General features: G+C 38.1%; 1 protein-coding gene across 3 annotated transcripts in view; it reads left to right on the plus strand.

The window, feature by feature from the left end:
- UPRT (uracil phosphoribosyltransferase homolog) overlaps nucleotides 1–27,044 on the plus strand; it is a 71,064-nt gene that overhangs the window by 19,749 nt on the left and 24,271 nt on the right. The window contains exons 3-7 of one of the 3 annotated variants that reach the window (XM_023249021.2): nucleotides 2,027–2,096; nucleotides 3,205–3,267; nucleotides 5,166–5,327; nucleotides 6,023–6,121; nucleotides 8,530–9,723. In XM_023249021.2, the coding sequence (XP_023104789.1) occupies nucleotides 2,027–2,096; nucleotides 3,205–3,267; nucleotides 5,166–5,327; nucleotides 6,023–6,121; nucleotides 8,530–8,636 (501 nt within the window). In that variant the 3' untranslated portion in view covers nucleotides 8,637–9,723. Of the gene's footprint in view, nucleotides 1–2,026; nucleotides 2,097–3,204; nucleotides 3,268–5,165; nucleotides 5,328–6,022; nucleotides 6,122–8,529; nucleotides 9,724–27,044 lie in introns of those variants that run through there. The other 2 variants (XM_006943837.4, XR_006593038.1) reach the window with 2 other exon arrangements.

A 27,044-nucleotide genomic window follows, 5' to 3' on the forward strand; every position in this document is an offset into this window, starting at 1 on the left:
AAGGGAATGTGAGAAGGGAAGAAAGGCACGAAACTTTTCATTTAGATTTTCCCTGGGAAAATCTTAATTCCAAAACAGTGTAGGCTTTTGGCTTTAAGTATTCTTGGTTCTTAATTAATTGACACTCCTGTAGTGATAATTAGGTCATTCTGTCTTTATGCTTTTTTTAAATTAAAAAAAATTAAATGTTTATTTTTGAGAGAGAGGGGCAGAGCACGAGCAGGAGAGGGGCAGAGAGAGAGAGGGAAAACACAGAATCTGAAGCAGGCTTCAGGCTCTGAGCTGTCAGCACGGAGCCTGACATGGGGCTCGAACCCATGAGCCATGAGATCATGACCTGAGCCAAAGTTGGACGCTTAGCTGACTGAACCACCCAGGTACCCCTGTCTTTATGCTTTTATCAAACCAAAGGAGCAGTTTCAAGGAGGAAGGAACATGTGCCATTGGCTGCTGTGGAGAAAACAGAAATGTTGGTGTTCATTAATAGAAAGTGGTTCCTCTTTCTTTTGCTTTCTTTGCCCTTTTTCTACAGAAGGCAGGAATTAAGTTCATGGTTATTATAAAATGCTTGCCTAAAAGGGCAGGCCTTATATCTTAAATAAAAAATAAGGATCCACGACATAATTCACATGAGGGGATGGTAATTGGAACCTCTCTGTTCTCTGCATTTGGCTTTGAAGGTTCTGATGATATTGGGGGTTGTGTGTGGAGGGCCTTCTGCCATTGTGGTAGAGACTGGAGCTATTTAGGTTTCTGGTATTGAGGATTTCTAGTACATTTGTCTATTCTAGCACAAGGATACCATTACAGTTGACATTAATTGCATCATGGATTTGTCAGGATTGGCTTCCTGGGTACTTGAATCTTGAGTTCTTTATATGTAGTTACCCTTCTTCTGGTTTTATGTTCTATAAGGCTTGGACACATCCAGTTTCTGTCCCAGGGTTGCAGGAGATGGGCAGGAGGTAAGACTTTTTAGAGGAGTGTTACTGGGAGATCTAGGCTCTCCAAAGAAAAGGATTCTTTTCTTCCCTTGCTCTTAAGAAACATTAACCTCCACAGAAGGGGTGGCTAGAGATGAATGTGCATACATACACAGTATTCATGAGGTTCCTGGACGCTCTGATGCTATAGGCTGACAAAGTGCTGGCCCATTTAGCATTGATCATTTTAATGGCAGCAGGGTGTTGTGTTGTGATAACAACAGAACATGGAGCCTGGTGTTTCTCCCTGTTGTTCCTAATTCTTAATAATGTAATATTGATGAGATAAAATGCATTGAAAACTGAGTACCACCTTTATTGTAGTAGGCTCTGGAAGCTCTGGGTGCTCAGAGGAATATCATATCTGGGTTTTGGAGGCTGTTCCTAGTAGTTCTGATGGATTCTTTCCTCTATACTGCACATTAAGATCATTAGGAGACTTTTTTTTTTGAAAGCTGAGAATGTGAGTCTTGACCTCAGGGTCATGAGTTTGAGCCCCACACTGGGTCTAGAGATTACTGGATCCTACTTCAAACTCAGGAAATTGGTTCAGCCCCATCCATTCATTTATTTCCTCCTAAGAAGTTGCAGGCTTTATTTGCATTATGGTGAGCCTTTGATAAAAAGAAACCAACTTAATTTCAAAGTACTGAACAAGGCAGAGGAATTCCCAGTGGGCACTATTTTCAGAGTAACCAGAAGTATATTACTTCCAAGGGTGCCTGCCATGACTCTTGTCACTTGCTGTAGTTTTGCATCTCTCATAATACAGGCTGGACTAACTGAATGAGAATCAGAAGGCATACTTGAGCCTTTTGGTGGTGATCATGTGCCTAACCAAGGTTGGATACCTAGCAGCAAGCAGCCGAGCATGGGGATCTCTTTCTGCATCTAAAACTTGATAGGGGCCCCCTTCCTACCTCCATGAGCTCCACCCTTGCCTATTGCATTACTGACTTTTTGCCTAGTGTTCAGCTCCTTAAGCTAACAGCCAACACTAGATTCCTAGCAGTTTTTCAACTTATTCTTCTTTTGACTCTTAGATCAGACTTGTTGTGGAAGAGGGGTTGAATCAACTGCCATATAAAGAATGCATGGTGACCACCCCAACAGGTAACCAGGGCTGTTCCTCTCATATTCTCCTCATAAAAATTCTGAGAATCATGGGAAAATGGAAAAATAAGCAGTCTGAGTAAATCAGTAAATGAGGAGTATGACTAAATCAGTAAATGAGGAATATGTAAAATGAGGAGTCTAAGTGAAGCCTAGACTGAGGTGGAGCCTAAGTTGTTCTTTTAAACAACTTAATAAACTCAGACACATTTAGTAAAGAAATTTATGTGGATGACTTTTTGTTAATGGCTTGCTTGTCAATTCAAGTTAAAGGTTAATAAATATGCTTTTGCATGCAAGTGTTGCCTTTGATAACAGCCCATTGGGATAAACTGGCAGCTTATCTTCACATCTGTAGGGAAGCTGCTGGTGTTAATAAATGGGTGGGCTGGTTTGGCACTGAAACTCCAGGTGAAAGAATGAGAAGTAAAAAAGACAGAGAAAATGAAAAATGTTGAGAACTGGAGAGGGTACTTTGTTTTACTCTAATAGAACACAGCTGAACATCCCTATTTCAGGAATTTGAAATTCTGATTTTTTTCTTTAGTAAATAATGAAAGCTGTTCTATTCAGAGGTTGACTTTATGAAAATTGGGGGCTGAGATTGTTGCATCATAATTGATACAAAATCAGTATGAAACTAAGGGTTGAACATGTCTAGGTAATGACTTCAGCCTTTGTCTTCTGCTTTTTAAGGCAGAATTGAAGTTCAGAAAAAAGGATGGAATGAGTAGCCTCTCTGCTGTGGCTCACAGTGTGGTCTCAGTTTGAATTGATGGGGTTTATAGCACTCAGAGTGCAATGATTCCACTCTGAATTCATTTTGAGGAATGTGTATGTGAATATCATGCTATCATAAATCTTGTTCCTCCTCAGTAAAGTCTACCTCTCCCAATTATCCCCACAGGTTTCTTAGGAAGAATTAAGAAATAACTGAAAAATCATGACTCTTCTCATTACTTTCACAAGGAGTCTAAGAGGTTATACAGAATGTCTAGACAAGGGTTGCTCTGTACCCAACTGCTTTAAACTATAGGTAGGCACTTTATAAAATAAGTGGATTGCTCCAGTGATGAAAGATAAATTCTTTGGTTTTGTTCCCCAACAGGGTACAAGTATGAAGGAGTGAAATTTGAGAAGGGAAATTGTGGGGTCAGCATAATGAGAAGCGGTAGGTTTGCATATGTGTGATTTTTGTCTCGTTGCATGCATAGAAACAGTTTTTTTTTTTCCAGGAGAGAGGTGAGCTTGTCTGTCATAATTGAAGCCTGCCTTAACTTAAATCTCACCACTTGTGTTGTCTGTCCTCATGGTGCCTTGGATGATGGCCTCTGTATTACTGAATTTGATTTTAACTGCAGGGCATCTACTCCATTAAAATAAATAAGCTTTCAGAGAGATTCAGGGTAGGATGGGAGGATAGGATGATGAGATGATGCTGTCCTGGGGAGAACAGGACAGTTTGAAGACTGACGGAATATGGCACAAATTCAGGCCTGCAGAGCTTTGAATACCTGACTGGAGAAATGTTTGTTCTGTTTTTGTTTGTTTGTTTTTATAGGGAACAGTCCTACCCTATCAGGAACTGGACTGAGTGACTTATTCAATATTTTTAGTTTTATATTTGATGTGTATGTGACTATATGGCAAAAGCACTTAAATGTTATTAACTCTCTATGTATTTCCAAATTCTGGTCTTATAAATGCTGCATTTGTATTTGAGTCCAACTGATTACTCTTCTAAACCAGACTTTATGCAACAAAATCACATGCCTGTAATTAGAGCGTCTACCTGTTACATGGGGAGGATTATTTTTATTCAGCAACTTAACAAATAAATTAACTAATTTTTGCACAAGGTCCCATTGTTCCGTAGAAGCCTCACTTGCACTAGACAAATGAATTTTTTCTACATACAAGCATTGCCTTTTCTGTGGCTGTCAAGTTCTGTTTGTAAACAATTGAATACCTCAAGTAAAATAGAAGCGTTTAGCTCCCTTTTTTATATAAGGTAGCTTTTAAGCAATGATCGGATTTTCAGAACAATGGTATTTAACCTTTTAAAACTGGTGAAGACAATGGAGATGGGCTTTAATGGCATTTTTTTCTTCTATTTTAGTCCAGTTCCTGCCCTAACGTCAGTGGCATCTTCACACCCCTAGTACATAGCAGATGACCTTGGGGTAATGCATAGACAGGGTTATTTTTTAACCTTATTAGCTGTTGGTTGATTTTCCTATATATTAGAAACTGTTTTTATGTTTACAGTAGTGATAGAAAGTTTCCCCTTAAAATAAATGTAAATGAAAATAGTTAAAGAAAAATATTAAGTAAATAACAGTACAGGTAGAATTCTGATGTGGCCTCAAATCTTGAAGATGGTACGAGAATGATTGACTTTTGGCAAATACTTTCTAATGGAATTCAGACTCAAAATGACTCAGTGTTCAGAAACCAAGTGGGTAGTAGTAGCGTTGGTTATGGTTCTTGGGGAAGGGGAAGAAGGGAACAGTATAGTTTTTCACTGTTTGCCAGCAAACTTCTGCCATTGAAGTCATTGCTGGGGATTAGTGATATATCCTGATGGAGATATCTCCTGATGGAGATATCTCCATCTCCTCCTCCTTGGTCTGTAGCCCTCATTTCTTCCATAAATCTTTTATATATCTTTTCAGATGAAAATACCAGGTTTAGGTGGTTTAAAAGTCTTCCTTAAAATAATAAGAGTAAAATGGTCCTGATACTGGAAAAGCTCAGGGAGCAGCCTAACAAAACACTATTTGTTGAATTTCATGGAAGCGTGTGATATCCCTCAAACTTGAAAGCCAGCAATAAAGATAAGCTTATCCTACTTTCATTGGCCAGCCCTTAATCTGGCTTAATTGACCTGCACTAAGTATAAAATATGAGCATATTAGAAATGAAAGCTCTTAAGAAGAATTGCTCCCATTTTGGCAATGTCCTTTTTGTATTAATTATAGTCACATGCTCTGCTTTGGCCTATTTTTGGACCTTATTTTTATCTCCCCCTACCCTTTTTTTCTTTTGAAAATTTTCCTTTTTTTCAAGGTGAGGCAATGGAACAAGGTTTACGAGACTGCTGTCGATCTATACGAATTGGAAAGATCCTGATTCAGAGTGATGAGGAAACACAAAGAGCCAAAGTATATTATGCCAAATTCCCTCCAGACATTTACCGGAGAAAAGTTCTTCTGATGTATCCAATTCTCAGTGAGTGGCTGGAGTTTAATTTGTATACTTTGCTTAGGGTTTAAAGCAATTCCACTTAGTGACTGCCTTTTAGGTACCCTTACATAAAGGCAAACCCCTTTCTAAATATGTTTTTCTGTTGGATTTGGAGTTGCCCTGGGCAGTTTCACTGGGGAATTTTTATTGTGTAATAAGAGAATATATGTTATCTAAATTTCTTTTAGCTCCAAAGAGCTTTTGTTTTAACAGGAGTATTCACACTGAAGCAAAGGACCTAATGAGGCAGAATATATAGAACACAGAAGGACTATTGAAATATGTCCCTTCTCTAGCCCAGTGAGCATAACAGTGATTTTCTCAAGGATTTATCCTCTCTGGAAGTAATATTTTTTCTCCTATTGTATTATTTCCTAAGCTTACTCAGATCACACACGACATTGTCTCCTAGCGTTGGTGGTGGAGGGTGGGTGTCAAATTTGATATCTCTAATACTGAATGAATTTAGGGTTTGTTGTGCATTTGAAAATTGAAAAGTGTATGTGTCATGTCCATTATTGAAAATAATGTCATTGGTAAAGAAAAGGTACCTGCAAATGAAGCTTTGCCTAGTGTCTTATTTTAGATTACTAAACTGCCTTTAACTTCAAAGAAACTTCAAAGACGTTTTGAGATAAATGTTAAAGTTGCTAATGCATTTGGTTGTCATTTGATTTCAGGCACTGGAAATACTGTAATTGAAGCTGTAAAGGTTCTTATAGAACATGGAGTTCAACCCAGTGTTATTATCCTACTCAGCCTGTTCTCCACTCCTCATGGTGAGTTCAGCATGAGGCAGTAACTGGGCCTTCAGATGGTCAAGGGTTGGGTAAGTGTGTATCTGCCCAGACTCTCAAGGGGAGAAAAAGTTCATTTGCTTCCACATTAAATCTAAATCTAATTTTGGTAGTTTATAACTTGTGTTAATAAGCTTTAAGCTGGATGATAGGATATTTTACACCATTCTAATGTTCAAGTTGATATGGAAGGTGATGAACTAATCCCTTTGAAGGGGATTGCGATTGTTTTTGTGGTAACAGTGTTTGGGTAGAGCCTGCGAATAGCTGAAATGTCTCTGTTTCTCCTGACTTCTCAGCCGAGCCTGAGAACTGCTCCCACACCACAATCAACTTGAAGATCTGGTTAGATTCTGTGGTCTTGCTGCAGTAAACTTTACAGCATGAAGCAAAGATCAGAAGTTTTTTTTAAGTTCTATTTCTGCTCAAAGGGCATAATGGTAGAACTGTGTATTTGTTCTCCATTTCCTCAGGAAAATAAACCTAATGTAAGGCCTTAGTTTTTTTTAACATACAATCTAGGACAATTGTGAAAGTGTCCTAAGAAAATAATCATACATGCATGTAGAAACTTAGCTTTCAGGATGTTCATTGCAGAGTTATGTCTACTGTAAGAAAAAATTCGATAGTATATAAATGCCTTACAATAAAGAAGTGGTTAGGTAAATATATATTCAAAGGATGTAATATTATATAACTAAATCATGTTTTTGAAAAATATTTAATAACATCAAAACATCTACATGGTAAATGTTAAAAAGTAACTGCATTAGAATAATGTAAAATGTTATCACCAAGTTTAGAGACAATTAAGACAAACTACGACCATTATCACTACCACAATCAGACTTGGATTTAACATCGACCCTAATAAGTGTTTCCTTAGCATGAGAGGCTAGACAGATGCATAGTACTATTTCAAATTTAATTTCAAAATACACACTATATTAATAGTGGTTATCTTAGGATGGTGGGATTCTAAGTGCTTCATTTTATTTTTTAAGTTTTGTTTTCGGTATTTTTCAGATGTTTGACAATGAATTTGTATTTGTTTCATAATTGAAAGGAAAAAGAAATATGTGGCTTCTAGTTAGAGTGCTTCCTCATGTCCAAAGGTTCCAAGTCTCAGCCAACCCTGAAGAGGCTACAGCATATCTTGTTGGGAGGGCTGCTTTCAGTAGGCCATTGATTATTTTGCTGTTTCATAATAAAAACTTACTGGTAGTTCAAATGTTGATGGTGACAAAGGGCAATTTGCTTGGTCATCCATTTATATATAGCAGAGACGGCACTGTAAATGTTGAGTTAAACAAATAATTATTGGGCTTTCTGCCTTTGGAAGTAGAAAAGTAACTGTATTAGTTCTAAGAGTATACATTAGAATAGTATACTATTCTTTGACATTGTAGATGAAAAAATCTTATTTCGTGACAGCATCATTATGGCTTTTTAGTTTGGCTAGGGTCCTAGCTAGACTCTTTCCATGCAACCCCCAAAGCTAGAGTCCTAACTTCTAAAAGCTAGCTCGCTCTGACATACCAAATAAGTTTTCACACTTGTTTCAGTGTTCCAGTTGAGAAACCATCCATCATCTTATATATGATGCTGTTTCTGGAAAGGAGTATATATTCTTTCTATTCTAGCTGCCTTTAAAATGAAACAAAACAGGGGAACCTGGATGGCTCAGTTGGTTATGAATCCTACACTTGGTTTTGGCTCAGGTCATGATCTCACGGTTCATGGGTTTGAGCCCCATGTCAGGCTCCACGTGACATTGCAGAGACTGGTTGGGATTCTCTCTCTCTCTCTGCTTTCTCCTCTCTCTCTCAAAAATAAACATTTTTTTTAAAGAAAGAATAATTTAAAATGAAAACAAAACAAAGACTTTAGGGAGAAAGTTGCTATAACTGAATGTATTTGTAATATCTCGGATATAAAACAATTTGATTCTAAGAATTCATTAGTTACTGGGTGAGGGCATAGTGTGATGATTGTCAAAGCTTTTCAGGTATCAGACATATAAACTAAGAGATTAGCAAAGTCTGACTAGGAGGTCATTGCTTTCTGTCTTATCTCATTTTTTTAATGTTTATTTATTTTGAGAGAGAGACAAACCGACAGGGGTGAGTGGGGGAGGGACTGAGAGAGATGGAGATACAGAATCTGAAGCAGGCTCTGGGCTCTGAGCTGTCAGCACAGAGACTGACGCGGGGCTTGAACTCACAAGCCACAAGAACATGAGCTGAGTCAAAGTCAGACGCTTAACTGACTGAGCCACCCAGGCGCCCCTTCTGTCTTTATTATACTTAGTGGCTATGAAATTCCTGAATTCCAGCTAATGTTACCAAAAAGTCCTGCCATAACAGCAATTTTCCTATTATTTTTTGAAGGTGCCAAATCAATCATTCAGGAGTTTCCAGAGATCACAATTTTAACTACTGAAGTTCATCCTGTTGCACCTACACATTTTGGACAGAAATATTTTGGGACAGACTGAGTTACCAAAGACAAATTAATTATCTTGTGTAATATTACAGTTAATGTTTTGAGTTTCTACCTGTTTTATGAATTCACTTGAAGAATGGCAAAGAAAATTATGCTTTATAATTTTTGGAAGTGGGTATAGTAAAAATTATTTACTGTACTTTAATGTATTTGGTTATTTCTTGACTGTTGGCACCAAATTCAACAATGCAGCACACACAACTCTTAGAAAATATTTTAATAATATTCTAATGCAAGTTGATGATCCCTCAGTGCATGGACACTGTTTCTTAATTTTTGAACCTCTCAGTTTGGATGTTGTTTGCAGCCACAAATAAAACCCAATGGGATTCTGTCCTTTGGCCCACTCTACTTTACATTTTGTTTAGTTTGCTTTTAGTTCTAGGGAGATTTCATGTTTATGGCTGTTGTCACCTTCTTCTCCTCTTTACTTCCAAGTACTATACATGCTGGTAACTTGGGCAGGGTGAAAAAAGAATGCCTCCTGGAATTTTACATTTCGTTAATATCCTCACTCAATTAGCAGACCAAGAATATGTAGTTAGCTCTTCAGTCAAGCCATTAATGTTCTTCGTGGCTCAGTTCCCATCGTGTGCATTGTTGGTAGGTGCCTTGCCAAGCGTAATGCAGTGAAGAGATGATGGAGCATTTCCAGCAACTGGAAATATAACATTAATTTACATAGATAGATTGAGCCAGGGATATCTGGATGCTGACAAGGGAGGGCTAATTACTGTTAATGTCATCAATGCCCTAGAAAGGAATTGGTGGTGATTTTTCTGAGGTATGGGGAAGAACAGTTTCTTGCTGAGTTTTATGGCCAGTAAGTACATTAAAATGCTACATTTTCAGTTTGGATATTTCATATGATTTGGAAATGAGTTATTTTGCATGCCTGTCAACTAAAGATGTATTAAAATTAAAAACACCATATTTTAAAAATTCTCAAGTTATATATGTGTTCATATTTAGGCCTTGAAAAGGAAGATAAACTGTTATAGAAAACAATATTTGTGTTTGGAAACTTGCTTGTAAAATCCTGATCTCATTTTACATTGATAATAAACATTTTAACAGTGGTTCTGGCTGGTTACTTAAATAATTATATTCTCATTGCCCCATAGGCAGTTGTTGTGAGCCTCTGTTCTAAAATATCCAGAAAAGAGCAAAAGGAAACAAAGCTGATGAAAGTCAGCAAAGATTAGGGGGCAGGAGCAAAAGCTGGTGGACAATGGATTACATTTTCCCTATAGAGCCTAGGAATGCTAAAAGGACTTCACTATATTTTTCCCTTTATTTTTATTTTTTTTTAGTTTTTATTTAAATTCCAGTTAGTTAACAGAGTGTAATAATTAGTTTCAAGAATTTAGTGATTCATTGCTTACATCTAACACCCATGGCTCATCACAAGAAGTGCCCTCTGAATCCCCATCACCTATTTAACACATCCCCCACCCCACCTCCCCTCTACTAACCATCAGTTTGTTCTTTATATACTTAAGAGTCTGTTTCCTTATTTGCCTATATTTTTCCCCCACTATGAACACTTGTTTCTTAAATTTCACATATAAGTGAAATAATATGGCATTTGTCTTCTCTGACTTACTTTGCTTAGCTAATACTCTCCAGCTCTATCCATATCATTGCAAATGGCAAGATTTCATTCTATTATGGCTGAATAATATTCCATTGTATGTATGTGTGTGTGTGTATGTGTGTGTGTGTGTATATATATATACATATATATATATATATGTGTGTGTGTGTATATATATATATATACACACACACACACATAAATACATATATATGTGTGTATATATATATACATATATATATGTGTGTGTGTGTGTGTACACACACACATAAATACATATATACGTACCACAATTTGTTTATCCATTCATGAATCAATGGACATTGGGACTCTTTCCAGAATTTGGCTATTGTTGATAATGCTGCTATAAACATTGGGATGCATGTACCACTTTGAACCTGTATTTTTGTATCCTTTGAGAAAATACTTAGTAGTGTAGTTGCTGGGTCATAGGGTAGTCCTAATTTTAATTTTTTGAGGAACCCCCATACTGTTTTCCAGAGTGGCTGCACCAGTTTGCATTCCTACCAACAGTGCTAAAGGGTTCTCCTTTCTCCACACCTTCACCAACATCTGTTGTTTCTTGAGTTGTTAATTTTAGCCATTCTGACAGGTGTGAGGTAGTATCTCATTGTGGTTTTTATTTGTATTTCCCTGGTGATGAGTGATGTTGAGCATCTCTTCATGTGTCTGTTAGCTATCTGGATGTCTTCTTTGGAAAATGTCTACTCATGTCTTCTGCCCATTGCTTAACTGTTGTTTTTCAGATGTTGAGTTTCATAAATTCTTTATAGATTTTGGATACTAACCCTTTATCCCATATGTCATTTGCAAATGTTTTCTCCCATTTTGTCAGTTGCCTTTTAGTTTCCTTGATTGTTTTCTTTGCTGTGCAGAAGCTTTTTTACCTTAATGAGGTCCCAAAACTTCATTTTTGCCTTTATTTCCCTTGCTTCCAGAGACATATATAGTAAGAAGCTAGTGCGGCTGGGGTCAAAGAGGTTGCTGCCTGTGTTCTGTAAGATTTTGGTGGTTTCCTGTCTCACATTTAGGTCTTTCATCCATTTTGAGTTTATTTTTATTTATTGTTTATTTGTTTATTTTATTTTATTTATTATTTTTTAAAAATTTACATCCAAACTAGTTAGCATATAGTGCAACAATGATTTCAGGGGTAGATTCCTTAGTGCCCCAGAGCTATTTAGCCCATCCCCCCTCCCACAACCCCTCCAGTAACCCTCACTTTGGTCTCCATATATTTATGAGTCTTTTCTGTTTTGTCCCCCTCCCTGTTTTTATATTATTTTTGTTTCCCTCCCCTTATATTCATCTGTTTTGTCTCTTAAAGTCCTCATGTGAGTGAAGTCATATGATATTTGTCTTTCTCTGAGTGACTAATTTCACTTAGCATAATATTCTGCAGTTCCATTCACGTAGATGCAAATGGCAAGATTTCATTCTTTTTGATTGCCGAGTAATACTTCATTGTATATATATACCACATCTTTATCCATTCATCCATTGATGGACATTTGGGCTCTTTCCATACTTTGGCTATTGTTGACAGTGCTGCTATAAACATTGGAGTGCATGTATCCTTTCAAAACAACACACCTGTATCCCTTGGATAAAGGCCTAGTAGTGCAATTCCTGGGTCGTAGGATAGTTCTATTTTTAGTTTTTTGAGGAATCTCCATACTGTTCTCCAGAGTGGCTGCACCAGCTTGCATTCCCACCAACAATGCAAAAGAGATCGTCTTTTTCCGCATCCTCGCCAACATCTGTTGTTGCCTGAGTTGTTAATGTTAGCCATTCTGATAGGTGTAAGGTGGTATCTCTTTGTGGTTTTGATTTGTATTTCCCTGATGATGGGTGAAGTTGAGCATTTTTTCATGTGTCAATTGGCCATCTGAATGTCTTCCTTGGAGAAGTGTCTATTCATGTCTTTTGCCCATTTCTTCACTGGATTATTTGTTTTTTGGGTGTTGAGTTTGATAAGTTCTTTATAGATTTTGGATACTAACCCTTTATCTGATATGTCATTTGCAAATATCTTCTCCAATTCTCTAGGTTGCCTTTTAGTTTTCTTGATTGTTTCCTTTGCTGTGGAGAAGGTTTTTATTTAATGAGGTCCCAATAGTGCATGTTTGCTTTTGTTTCCCTTGCCTCCAGTGACGTGTTGAATAAGAAGTTGCTGCAGCTAAGATCAAAGAGGTTTTTGCCTGCTTTCTCCTTGAGGATTTTGATGGCTTCCTGTCTTACATGGAGGTCTTTCATCTATTTTGAGTTTATTTTTGTATATGGTGTAAGAAAGTGGTCCAGGTTCATTCTTCTGCGTGTCACTGTCCAGTCTTTCCAGCACCACTTGCTGAAGAGACTGTCTTTATTCCATTGGCTATTCCTTCCTGCTTTGTCAAAGATTAGTTGGCCATATGTTTGTGGGTCCATTTCTGGGTTCTCTATTCTGTTCCATTGATCTGAGTGTCTGTTCTTGTGCCAGTACCATACTATCTGGATGATTACAGCTTTATAGTATAGCTTGAAGTCTGGGATTGTGGTGCCTCCTGCTTTGGTTTGCTTTTTCAAGATTGCTTTGGCTATTCAGTGTCTTTTCTGGTTCCATACAAATTTTAGGACTGTTTGTTCTAGCTCTGTGAAGAATGCTGGTGTTACTTTTATAGGGATTACATTGAATGTGTAGATTGCTTTGGGTAGTATCGACATTTTCACAATATTTGTTCTTCCTATCCAGGAACATGAAATCTTTTTTCCATTTTTTTGTGTCTTCTTCAATTTCTTTCATAAGCTTTCTATAGTTGTCAGTGTATAGACAACTCTTTGGTTAGATTTATTCCTAGGTATTTTACGGTTTTTTGTGCAACTGTAAATGGGATCAATTCCTTGATTTCTCTTTCTGTCGCTTCATTATTGGTGTATAGGAATGGAACCAATTTCTGTGTGTTGATTTTATATCCTACAACTTTGCTGAATTCATGAATCAATTCTAGCATTTTTTTGGTGGAATATTTTGGGTTTTTCATGTCATCTGCGAAGAGTGAAAGTTTGACCTCCTCCTGGCTGATTTGGATGCCTTTTTTTTTTTTGTGTTGTCTGATTGCAGAGGCTAAGACTTCCAATATTATATTAAATAACAGTGGCGAGAGTGGACATCCCTGTTTGTTTCCTTGCCTTAGGGGGAAAGCTCTCAGTTTTTCCCATTAAGGATAATATTAGCATTGGGTCATTCATATATGGCTTTTATATCTCGAGATATGCTCCTTCTATCCCTACTTTCTTGAGGGTTTTTATCAAGAAAGGAGGCTGTATTTTGTCAAATTCTTTTTCTGCATCTATTGAGAGGATCATATGGTTCTTGTCCTTTCTTTTATTGATGTGATGAATCACGTTAATTGTTTTGCAGATATTGAACCAGCCCTGCATCCCAGGTATAAGTCCCACTTGGTCGTGGTGAATAATTTTTTTTTAATGTATTGTTGGAGCCAGTTGGCTAATATCTTGTTGAGTATTTTGGCATCCATGTTCATCAGGGAAATTGTTCTATAGTTCTCCTTTTTAGTGGGGTCTCTGTCTGGTTTTGGAATCAAGGTAATGCTGGCTTCATAGAGAGTTTGGAGGTTTTCCTTCCATTTCTATTTTTTGGAACAGCTTCTAGAGAATAGGTGTTAACTCTTCCTTAAATGTTTGGTAGAATTCCCCTGGAAAGCCATCTGGCACTGGACTCTTGTGTTTTGGAAGATTGTTGATTACTAATTCGATTTCCTTACTGGTTATGGGTCTGTTCAAATTTTCTATTTCTTCCTGTTTCAGTTTTTGTAGGGTATATGTTTCTAGGAATTTGTCCATTTCTTCCAGATTGCCCATTTTGTTGGCATATAATTGCTCATAATCTCTTATTATTGTTTTTATTTCTGTTGTGTTGGTTGTGATCTCTCCTCTTTCATTGTTGATTTTATTTATTTGGGTCCTTTCCTGTTTCTTCCTGATCAAACTGGTTAGTGGTTTATCAATTTTGTTAATTCTTTCAAAGAACCAGCTTCTGGTTTCATTGATCTATTCTACTGTTTTTTTGGTTTTGATAGCATTAATTTCTGCTCCAATCTTTATTATTTCCTGTCTTCTGCTGGTTTTGGGTTTTATTTGCTGTTCTTTTTGCAGCTCCTTAAAGCGTAAGGTTAGGTTGTGTATCTGAGATCTTTCTTCCTTCTTTAGGAAGGCCTGGATTGCTATATGCTTTCCTCTTATGACCGCCTTTGCTGTGTCCCAGAGGTTTTGGGTTGTGGTGTTATCATTTTCATTGACTTCCATATACTTTTTTAATTTCCTCTTTAACTGCTTGGTTAGCCCATTCATTCTTTAGTAGGATGTTCTTCAGTCCCCAAGTATTTGTTACCTTTCCATATTTTTTCTTGTGGTTGATTTCGAGTTTTGTAGTGTTGTGGTCTGAAAATATGCACAGTATGATCTCGATCTTTTTGTACTTAGGGCTGATTTGTGTCACAGTATATGGTCTATTCTGGAGAATGTTCCATGTGCACTGGAGAAGAATATATATTCTGCTGCTTTAGGATGAAATGTTCTGAATATATCTGTTAAGTCCATTTGGTCCAGTGTGTCATTCAAAGCCATTGTTTCCTTGTTGATATTTTGATTCGATGATCTGTCCATTGCTCTGAGTGGGGTGTTGAAGTCTTCTACTATTATGGCATTACTATTGATGAGTTTCTTTATGCTTGTGATTAATTGATTTATATATTTGTGTGCTGTCACATTTGGCGCATAAATGTTTACAATTGTTAGGTCTTCTTCGTGGATAGACCCCTTGATCATGATATAATGTCCTTCTGCCTCTCTTGATACAGTCTTTATTTTAAATTCTAGATTGTCTGATATAAGTATGGCTACTCTGGCTTTGTTTTGTTGGCCATTAGCATGATAGATGGTTCTCCATCCCTATTTTCAATCTGAAGGTGTCTTTAGGTCTAAAGTGGGTCTCCTGTAAACAGCATATAGATAGATCTTGTTTTCTTATCCATTCTGTTACCCTGTGTCTTTTGATTGGAGCATTGATTCCATTGACGTTTAGAGTGAGTACTGAAAGATATGAATTCATTGCCATTGTGATGTTTGTAGAGTTGGAGTTTCTGGTGGTGTTCTCTGGTCCTTTCTAATCTTTGTTGCTTTTGGAATTTATTTATTTATTTGTTTGTTTGTTTATATTTTCACCTTTTCTCTCCTCAGAGAGTCCCCCTTAAAATTTCTTGCAAGCCCGGTTTAGTGGTCACCAAACTCCTTAGTTTTTACTTGTCTGGGAAACTTTTTATCTCTCCTTCTATTTTGAATGACAGCCTTGCTGGATAAGGAATTCTTGGCTGCATATTTTTTCTGATTCAGCACATTGAATATATCCTGTCACTCCTTTCTGGCCTACCACATTTCTGTGCTTAGGTCTGTTGCAAACCTGATCTGTCTTCCCTTGTAGGTTAGGGACATCTTTTCCCTTGCTGCTTTCATGATTCTCTCCTTGCCTGAGTATTTTGTGAATTTGACTATGATATGCATTGTTGATGGTCTGTTTTTGTTGAATCTAATGGCGGTCCTCTGTGCTTCCTGGATTTTGATGTCTTTCTTTCCCCAGCTTAAGAAAATTCTCTGCTATGATTTGCTCACATAACCCTTCTACCCCTATTTCTCTCTCTTCTTCTTCTGGGACCTCTATGATTCTGATGTTGTTCCTTTTTAGTGAGTCACTGATTTCTCTAATTCTTAAATCATGCTCTTTTGCCTTAATCTCCCTCTTTTTTCTGCTTCATTATTCTAAGTTTGTCCTCTATATCTCTGATTGTCTGTTCTGCCTCATTCATCCTTGCTGCCGCAGCATCCATCCGTGATTGCAGCTCAGTTACAGCATTTTTTATATTATTCTGAGTAGTTTTTACTTCTTTTATCTCAGCAGAAAGGGATTCTAATCTATTTTGGACTCCAGCTAGTGTTCTTATTATCGTGATTCTAAATTCTGCTTCAGACATCTTGTTTGTATTTGTGCTGGTTAAATCCCTGGCTGTTGTTTCTTTGTGGTCTTTCTTTTGGGGTGAATTCCTTCGTTTTGTCATTTTGAAGGAAGAAATGGAATTGATGACCTATCAATTAAAATTAAAAAATATTAAGATTAAAAAATTAAAATTAAAAAATTACACACACAAATTGAATAAATGATGGTAATCCTAGGTGTGTTTTGGTCTGGGCATTGAAAGTGGTTTGACAGATTAGGGAAAAAAGGGGGAAAAAGGAAATCATTTGAGAATTTGAAAAAATGAATACAATGAAGTAGACTAAAATGAGATGATGGGAGTAGAATAGAATTTGAACAACTTTACACAAATGTAAAGAATATAGTAGAAAAAAATTAAAGAAAAATATTTTTAATATAAATTGAAAATTAAAATCAATTTTTCTCTTTCCATATTCAAGAAAAAAGAGATGAAAAGGAGAAAAAAAGGAAACCATTTGAAAATTTGAAAAAGTGAGTATAGTGTAGTAGAGCCAAATAAAATGATGGAAGTAAAATAGAATATGAACAAATATACATAAAAGTAAAAAATATAGGAAAAAATTAAGGAAAAATATTTTTAATAGAAATTGAAATTAAAAAAAGTTTTCTCTTTCTGCATTCAAGAAAAGGAAAAGATACGAAAAGGAGAAAAAAGAAAAGGAAAAAAAGGAAATTGTTTGAAAATTTGAAATAGTAAATTGAAGTAGGCTGAAATAAAACAGTGGAAGTAAAATAGAATTTGAAAAAATTTACACAAAAGTAAAATATATAGTGAAAAAATTAAAAATATTTTTAATAAAAATTGAAAATAAAAATGAATTTTTTTCGTTCTGTATTCAAGAAAAAGAAGTGAAAAAGAGAAAAAAAAAGAAAATTGAATAGATGGACCTAACAGATTGAAATAGGACTGAAATTACTTCGTTTTCCCCTAGAAGTCAGACTATGAAGCACTTTATAGTTGATAAACTAAGCAGGCAGTGAGACTTGTGTTCTTGAAGAGCAAGGTTGACCCAATTGAAGGGGCTCAGTGTAATGGCTCCATTGTCCACTAGATGGCACTGCTAGCCTACTGGGGTGGGGTGTTGTGGTGCTCTAGGTGTATATGCACATGCACGGGAGCGGTGAAAATGGTGTCACCCACCTACCCAGTCTCTAGTATTGGAACTCTCTTCTCCCCAGTCAGCATTCACACACCTGTCCTCTGTCTTCAGCTTTTGTCCACTCCCTGCTTTTTCACTGTTTGTGACCAAGCCTCAGGCTGTACCTCTCTCCCGAGTTTTGTCTCAGATGCGGCTGTTTTGCCCAGTCCCTTACTTTTGAAGGAGTGTGGCTTTGACCTGTTCTACCCCTCTATGGAAGGTTCTCACTGAGCAATGGCCTGATGTTGGCTCCACCCAGGTATGCTTGCTGGACCCTGCTGCTGCCGGTGCCCCGAAACTGCAGCCAGGTGCCAGCCTGCCCCAGAAAAAGTTCTCGAGATAGTGTAGCAGCAGCTTTACAGAGATTATTGAAAATCACAACACACAACTGGCACCAGGCTTCACGCTTAATGACCTTGTTCCAGCACCAGCGAATGTGGCCCTTCTCCGGGGTCTGCTGGGACCAGGTGGCCTCAATAGTCTCTACCAAGTGTCCTTCTAGCAGTGGAACCGCTTTTCCTTGTGTGGCCCAAGAACCTCCTGGACCCCACTCTGCTCCTGGGGATTCGCCCTTCCCACCAGAGAACCACCAGGTATTGAGCTGCGGAGTTGCAGACTTTGTGCTCCCCTTGTTTTCAGTCTTTTAAAATTTTTTTTTTACATTTATTTGTTTATTTTTGAATGACAGAGAGCACAAACCGGGGATGGGCAGAGAGAGAAGGAAACACAGAATCCGAAGCAGGCTGCAGGCTCCGAGCTGCCAGCGCAGAGCCCAACACGGGGCTCAAACTCACAAACTGTGAGATCATGACCTGAGCTGAAGTTGGATGCTCAACTGACTGAGCCACCCTGGCGCCCCAGCCTTGTTTACAGTCTTAATGGAATTTAAACCTTCTCCTTTCTCCTTTCTCCCTTTTTAATTTAGACCCTGTGGCTGTTTCCAATTTTCCACTTTCTCTCCAGCTGCTTTTGGGGAGGGGTGCTTTTCCCATATTCTCCCCTCATCTCTCTACTCTCTCCACCCAGAAAAGCACACCTCCCTGCCCACCGTGGCTTCTTGCTCCCCAAGTTCACCTCTCTGCGCCACGTACCTGCTGAGTTCTGTGGTTCAGGTTGTGCAGATTGTTGTGTTAATCCTCCAACCAGTTTTCTAGGTGTGCAGAATGGTTTAGTGTTTGGCTGTATCTCATGGATGCAAGACACACAAAAAACTTCCATGCTGTTCTGCCATCTTGGCTCCTCCCTTGAGTTTATTTTTGTTTATGGTGTAAGAAAGTGGCCCAGGTTCATTCTTCTGCATGTTGCTGTCCAATTTTCCCAGCACCATTTGGTGAAGAGACTGTCTTTTTTTCATTGGATACTCTTTCCTGCTTTGTCGAAGGTTAGTTGGTTGTATATTTTGTAGGACCATTTCTGGGGTTCTCTATTCTGTTCCATTGATATATGTGTCTATTTTGGGGTAGTATACAGATTTTAACAATATTTGTTCCTCTGATCCATGAGCATGGAATGTTTTTCCATTGTTTTTGTGTCTAATTTTTTTCCATCAGATTTTTATTGTTTTAGAGTACAGATCACTTATCCCTTTGGTTAGGTTTATTCCTAGGTATCTTACGGATTTTAGTGCAGTTGTAAATGGGATTGATTCCTTGATTTCTCTTTCTGCTGCTACATTATTGGTATATAGAAATGCAACAGATTTCTATATGCTGATTTTGTATCCTATGACTTCAATGAATTCATGTACATTTCTAGCAATTTTTTGGTGGAGTATTTTGAATTTTCTCCGTAGAATATCCTGTCATCTGCAAATAGTGAAAATTTGACTTCTTCCATGCTGATTTGGATGCATTTTATTTCTTTTTGTTTTCTGTTGAGGCTAGACAGTCCATTACTTTGTTGAGTAACAGTGGTGAGAGTGGACATCCCTGTCTTGTTCTTTACCATAGAGGAAACGCTCTCATTTTTTTCCTATTGAGGATGATATTAGCTGTGGGGTTTTCATATATGGCCTTTATCATGTTGAGGTATGTTCCCTCTATGCCTACTTTGTTGAGGGTTTTTATCAAGCATCGGTGCTGTACTTTGTGAAATGATTTTTCTCCATTGATTCAAATGATCATATGTTTATTTTCTTTTACTAATGTGGTGTATCACGTTGATAGATTTGGGAATATTGAGGGGCATCTGGGTTAAGTTGGTTAAGCATCTGACTCTTGATTTTGGCTCAGGTGGTGATCTCATGGTTCATGAAAGCAAGCCCTGTGTTGGGGCTGACAGCATGGAGCCTGCTTGAGAGTCTCTCTCTCCCTCTGTCTCTGCCTCTCAAAAATAAATAAACTTAAAAAAAAGGATTTGGAAATGTTGAACCACCTTCGCAATGCAGGAATAAATTCCACTTGATCGTGGTGAATAATTCTCTTAATGTATGATTGGATTCAATTTCCTAGTATTTTATTGAGAATTTTTGCAACCATGTAAATCAGGGATATTGGCCTGTAGTTGTCTTTTTTAGTGGAGTCTTTGTCTGGTTTTGATATCAGGATGATGCTGCCCTCATAGAATGAATTTGGAAGTTTTCCTTCCGATTCTATTTTTTCAAAATACTTCAAGACAAATAGGTACGAACTCTTCTTTAAATGTTTGTAAAATTCCCCTGTGAAGCCATCTGGACCTGGACTTCTGTTTGTTGGGAGGGTTTTGATTACCGATTCAATTTCTTTGTTGTTTATGGGTCTGTTCAAATTTTCTATTTCCTCCTATTTCACTTTTGGTAGTTTTTATGTTTCTAGGGATTTATCCTTTTCTTCAGGTTATACAGTTTGTTGGCAAATAATTTTTCATAATCTCTTATAATTGTATTTCTGTGGTGTTGGATGTTATTTCTCCTCTCTCATTTGTGATTTTATTTGTTTCCTTTTACTTTTCTATTTGATAAGTTTGGCTAGGGGATTTCAATAATTTTTTCAAAGAACAAGCTCATGTTTTCATTGATCTGTTGTATTGTTTTTTTAGTTTCTATATCATCTATTTCTGTGCTAATCTTTATTATTTCCCTCCTTCTGCTGGCATTCGGCTTCTTTTGTTACTCTTTTTATAGTTCCTTTGGGTATAAGGTATAAGATTAGGTTGTTTGACATTTTTCTTGATTCTTGAGCTAGTCCTATATTGCTATCAACTACCCTCTCAGGGCTGCTTTTTTGCATCCCAAAGGTTTTGGACTGTTGCATTTTTATTTTCATTGGTTTCCATGTATTTTTTAAAATTTCTTCTTTGATTTCCTCATTGACCCATCGTCGTTTGGTAGCATGTTATTTTACCTCCATGTATTTGTGGTCTTCATTTTTTTTTTATCGTGATTGACTTCAAGTTTCATGGTATTGTGGTCAGAAAATATGCATGGTATGACCTCAGTTGTTTTTGTACTTGTTAAGGCCTGATTTGTGACCTAGTATGTGATCTGTTCTGGAGAATGTCCCATGTGTACATGAAAAGAATGTGTATTCTGCTACTTTAAGATGAAATGTTCTGAATATATATGTTAAGTCCATCAGGTCCAGTGTGTCATTCAAAGCCATTATTTCTTTGTTGATTTTCTGTTTAGATGATCTGTCTGTTGTTGTAAGTGGGGTATTAAAGTTCCCTACTAGTATTGTATTATTATCAGTGAGTTACTTTATGTTTGTTGTTAAGTGTTTTATATATTTGGGTGCTTTCATGTTGGGTGCATAAATATTTACAATTGTTTGATCTTCTTGTTGGATAGTCACCTTTATTATGATATAATACCCTTCTTTGGTTTTAAAGTCTGATTTGTCTGATATAGTTTGTATTGCTATTCTGGCTTTCTTTTGATATACATTTGCATGATAAATATTTCTCCATCCCCTCACTCTCAATTTGCAGGTGTCTTTAGGTCTAAAATGAGTCTCTTATAGGCAGAATATAGTTAGGTCTTGTTTTTTATCCATTCTGACACCCTATGTCCTTTGATTGGAGCATTTATTCCATTTACAATCAGAATAATCATTGACGTATATGTATTTAGTGCCATTTTATTACTTATTTTGTTATTTCTGGAGATTTTCTCTGCTCCTTTCTTGACTTTGTCACTTTTGATCTTTCCTTTCCACTCAAATAGTCCCCTTTCAAATATTTCTTACAGGGCTGGGTTAGTGGCCATGAACTCTTTTAGTTTTTGTTTGTCTAGGATTTATCTTTCCTTCTATTCTGAATGATAGCCTTTCTGGATAGAGTATTTCTGTCTGCAGATTTTTCTCATTCACCATTTTGAATATAGCATGCCACTCTTGGCTTGCCATGTTTCTCTTGAGAAATTTCTGGCTAGCTTTATGGCTTTTCCCTTGTAAGCTAAGGACTTCTTTTGTCTTGGTGCTTTTAAGATTTTTTCTTTATTGCTATATTTTGCAAATTTAATTACAATATGTCTTGGTGTTGGCCTGCTTTTGTTGATTTTGATGGGAGTTCTCTGTGTGTCCTGCATCTTGATGTCTATTTCCTTCCACAGATTAGGGAAGTTTTCAGCTATTATTTCCTCAAATAAATCTTCTGACCCCTTTTCTCTCTCTTCTTCTTGTGGTGCTATAATATGAATTTTTTTACATTTGATGGATTCCCTGAGTTCCCTAAGTCTATTCTTGTGTTCCATAATTATTTCTCTTTTTTGTTCAGCTTATTTTCCCATGATTTTGGCATCTATCACTTATTTGTTCCTCTGCTTCTTCTAGCCTTGGTTCATTCCATCAAGCCTGTTTCAATTTCATTTCATTTTTTGTTTCTGATTGCTTTTTATCTCCTTTATCTCTGCAGTACAGGCCTCCCTGAAGTCTTCCATTCTTTTATCAAGCCCAGTGAATATAATTATGATTGTTCCTTGAAATTCTCCATCAGGCATGTGACATATCTGTTTTACTGAGGTATCTGGCCTTGATGTTAGTTTGTTCTTTCATTTGGGATGAATTCCTCCTTCTTGGCATTTTGTCTATGTCTGCAACTTCTCTGTGTTAGAATAGCCTGTTATGTCTCCTGCTCCTGAGATTAATGGCTTTATGAATAAGAGGTCAGATAGTGTGGCCCTTCAGGGAGTGTCTCAGGTGTGTGTTGCATGTATCTGCTGTTGTGTTTTGGCTGCTCCGTCCTTTAGGCCAGTCCTCTGAAGAAGCTCTCCTAAACTGCAGTGGGCAGTGTTTGTCCATGGCCATAATGTGGTGAGTTTTAACTATGTTTACTCTGGTCTGCTTGTTAAATGAGACCTGATACTACTTTCACTAGAAATGAAGCCCTGATGAATTTTCTGGTGGGGAGACATGGTGTTGGCTGAAGTTTCTCCTGCTCTTCTGAGGAAGGGGCCCGCTGCACTGGGACTGAGGAAAACTTGACTGAGAAGGGCAGTGCTGCTAGAGTGGAGGGTGTAAATAGGTTAGGCAACCAGTGTTGCTTTCCACAGATGGCCCTGTATTAATGCTGAGGGGCTGGGGAGGGAAGTGACTCTGCCCAACTCCTTTGTCCTCAGAGAGGCATCTCTTTGAACCGTCTCTGAGACTTACTCCAAGAAAAGGAAATAATCCCCCTACCCATGTGTGTTCTAAGAGTTCTTTAGATCTCTTATTTCCATCTTCCCCCAGGTTGTTAGCCTATTTTCTCTCCAGGAGTAGGTAGTGCCCTCCGGGCTCTATCCCAGCCCTGCCTGCTGACCCTTAAAATTCCAGTCTTTAAGCCTTCCTGATTGCAAGAACCCAAAAAATTAGCCCCTCTCATTTTCCTTGGAAATGGCTTTGGGGAAATGTTCCCCTTGTGTGTTCCCCTGTGTGCTCCTCTCTCTGTTGCCCTTTTCTATGACCACAACTCCCTCCCCTCTGCAACACGCTCGATCTGTTTCTCCCCTAAACCATGTCTCTGCATTTCCTACCTTCTTCAATGTGGTTTCTTCTCTCCCTTTAGCTGCATTTCCTACCTTCTTTGATGTGGTTTCTTCTCTCCCTTTAGTTGTGGAGTTTGTTCTGTTAGTGTTCAGGCTTATTTCTGGGGCATTTAGAATCATTTGTGAGCCAGTTGTGTTGAGGGATGATGGGAGCCTAGGGTTCTCCTACTATGCTGTCATGTTAGCTCTATCCTATGTCCTTTTATTTTTGAAAACTGTCATAATAATGAAGACTGAGATTAATTGATAGATAACCCATATTACAATTCTAATATGGCAAATGTTGCTTTCATGTTCTTATTGAAATTATCATTTACACTCGTCAGTTAATATTGTGATAGGATTTTCAATTTGTTTATTTTTGAGTAGCCGAAGCTGTAACTGAAGCCCATGAAAGTCAAAATCTTTAACTCACTGTTCTAGGAAAAATATAAGCAGAAAATTTAGGTAGAGATTGGATTTGGCTTATATTGATGTATTGAATTAGTTGGAAAGGTGATGTCTACCACTATAGTAGTCCATGCTTCTGAGTTAGTGCTTATGTTAGGGTTTCAACATTTTGAAGTAACTGTCTGGAACATCAGACAAGTTCATATTCAAGTGCAGATAATAAAACCATATTGGAAATTATTTTTATATTATCAACCATTTAGATTTAATTTGTCTTGTTTCTTTTAATCATTGAACATGATTGGGATTTGACTACACATGGTTCCCACATGGTGGGAGTTCCTACTGTAAGCAGTAAGAATTATTCAGTGGGATGATATTCCCCAGTGATGTTTGTCGTCTACTTGCCTGCAGATTTTGTGAAAAATTATAACTCTGTCTTCTGAAATTTGGACCTTTTTAGCAAGTGAGGCATTATTTGTAGGGTTAATCACTTGCATGACTCTGGGCCTAGGAAAATTTCTAAATGGTACAAAATTAACACACTACTCAAAACAAGATTGTTTTTAATGACATGAACTTCAGAGCAGTTTAAACTGTGTAGATTCCAGAAAAAAAGCCTGACACAATAAAAATGACACTCAAATAGTATAGCAGTGTTTTTCAAATGTTGAATGTGCATCAGAATTACCTTGGTCTTACCACTAGAATTTCTGATTTGGTCGGTCTGGAGTAAGGCCTGAGGACTTGAGTTTCTAAGTTCTTGGATAATGGTGATGTTGCTGGTCTGCTGGTCACACTTTGATTTAGATACTTTTACAATACAAGCATCTCATGATATAAATTTCCTTATAAATACTAAATTAGGACATCTTGAGGAGGACGATGACGGCATAGGAGGGCGCTGGGCGCACCTCGTCCTGCTGATCACTTAGATGTCACCCACACCTGCCTCAATAACACAGAAAACTGCCAGAAGACTAGAAAAATGGAATCTCCAGAGCTTAGTGTAGACAAGAGGCCCACAGAAGAGGGTAGGAAGGGCTGAGAGGTGGTGTGCGCTACACGGACTGGCGGGAGGGAGCCAGGACGGTGGAGGGGCAGCCCGCCTGGCAAGGCAGAGCACCCAAGTCTGGCTTGCAAAAGCTGAGGGGCCAGACTGCATGAATTCTAACAGCCAGCGGGACTTAACATCTGGAATTCTATAAGTCAACAGCTCTGCTCGGAGAGTGGGAGGGCAAGAGGACACCAGGAATGAGAGGTGTTGAGCCCTGGAAGACAGAGCTCAGCTGGGCAGGGAATAAAGTCGCTGACCAGCGCCATCTCCCTCTCCCATCACCCAGGTGAAATCCCAAAGGGAACCAGTTTCCGTCACCGAACTTACTTGCACCGCACAAACACCCAATGCTGTGCTTCTGTGGACTCAACCCTCCAACGGGTCGGCCTCCCTCTCGGTGCTGCAGGACCCTTCCTGCAGCAGATCAATGATAGCAAAGCGAGCTGAGCCTGCTTCTCCTGCCCTTGTGCACCTTGCAGATCCACCCCGGCTAATACGCCAGATCCCATCAAAGGAGCACCACAAGCCTGGCAGTGTGCAAGTAGCCCAGACAGGGGCCACACCAGTCCACAGTGAGTCCTTCCCCTGGGAGAGGGGAAGATAAGGTACACACCAGTCTGACTGTGGCCCCAGTGGTGGACTGGGGGCAGACATCGGGTCTGACTACGGCCCCCCAACCAACACAAGTTACTCCAGACAGCACAGGGGAAGTGCCCTGCAGTTTGGTGCCACCCCAGGGACTACCCAAAATGATGAAACGAAAGAGATCTCCTCAAAAGAAACTCCAGGAAGTAGCGACAGCTAACAAATTGATCAAAAACTATTTAAGCAATATAACGGAACAAGAATTTAGGACAATAGTCATAAAATTAATCGCTGGGCTTGAAAAAAGTATAGAGGACAGCAGAGAATCTAGTGCTACAGGGATCAAGGACTAAGAAATAGTCATGAGGAGCTAAAAAATGCTATAAATGAGGTGCAAAATAAAATGGAGGCATCCACACCTCAGATTGAAAGCCAGAGGAGAGAATAGGTGAATTAGAAGATAAAATTATGGAAAAAGAGGAAGCTGAGAAAAAGAGAGATAAAAAAATATCCAGGAGGATGAAGGGAGAATTAGAGAACTTAAGTGATGCAATGAAACGGAACAATATCCATATAATAGGAAATCCAGAAGAGGAAGAGAGAGAGAAAGGGGATGAAGGTGTGCTTGAACAAATCATAGCTGAGAACTTCCCTTATCAGAGGAAGGAAAAAGGCATTGAAATCCAAGAGGAACAGAGAACTCCCTTCAGACGTAACTTGAATCGATCTTCTGCATGACATATCATAGTGAAACTGGCAACATACAAGGATAAAGAGAAAAGTCTGAAAGCAGCTAGGGATGAACACGCTCTAACATACAAAGGGAGACCGATGAGATTAGTGGCCGACCTATCTACTGAAACTTGGCAGGCCAGAAAGGAGTGGCAGGAAATCTTCAATGTGATGAACAGAAAAAATATGGAGCTGAAAATCCTTTACCCAGGAAGTCTGTCATTCAGAATACAAGGAGAGATAAAGGTCTTCCCAAAAAAGCAAAAACTGAAGGAAGTCATCACCACTAAACCAGCCCTACAAGAGATCCTAATGGGGATTCTGTGAATGAAATGTTGCAAGGACCACAAAGTACCAGAGACATAACTACAAGCATGAAACCTACAGACATCACAAGGACTCTAAACCCATATCTTTCTATAATAACACTGAATGTAAATGGACTAAATACACCAACAAAAATACATAGGATATTAGAATGGATAAAAAAAAAAGACTCATCTATTTGTTGTCTACAAGAGACTCATTTTTGACCTGAGGACACCTTTAGATTGAGAGTGAGGGGATGGAGAACTATTTATAATGCCACTGGAAGTCAAAAGAAAGCTAGAGTAGCCATACTTATATCAGACAAACTAGACTTTAAATTAAAGTCTGAAGCAAGAGTTGAAGAAGGACATTATATAATAATTATAGGGTCTATCCATCAGGAAGAGCTAACAATTATAAATGTCTATGCGCTGAATACGGGAGCCCCCAAATATATAAAACAATTACTCACAAACATAAGCAACCTTAATGATAAGAATGTGGTAATTGCAGGGGACTTTAACACCCCACTTACAGAAATGGATAGATCATCTAGACACAGGATCAATAAAGAAACAAG

Source organism: Felis catus, chromosome X (assembly GCF_018350175.1).
Source record: "Felis catus isolate Fca126 chromosome X, F.catus_Fca126_mat1.0, whole genome shotgun sequence".
NCBI classification, from domain to species: Eukaryota; Metazoa; Chordata; class Mammalia; order Carnivora; family Felidae; genus Felis; species Felis catus.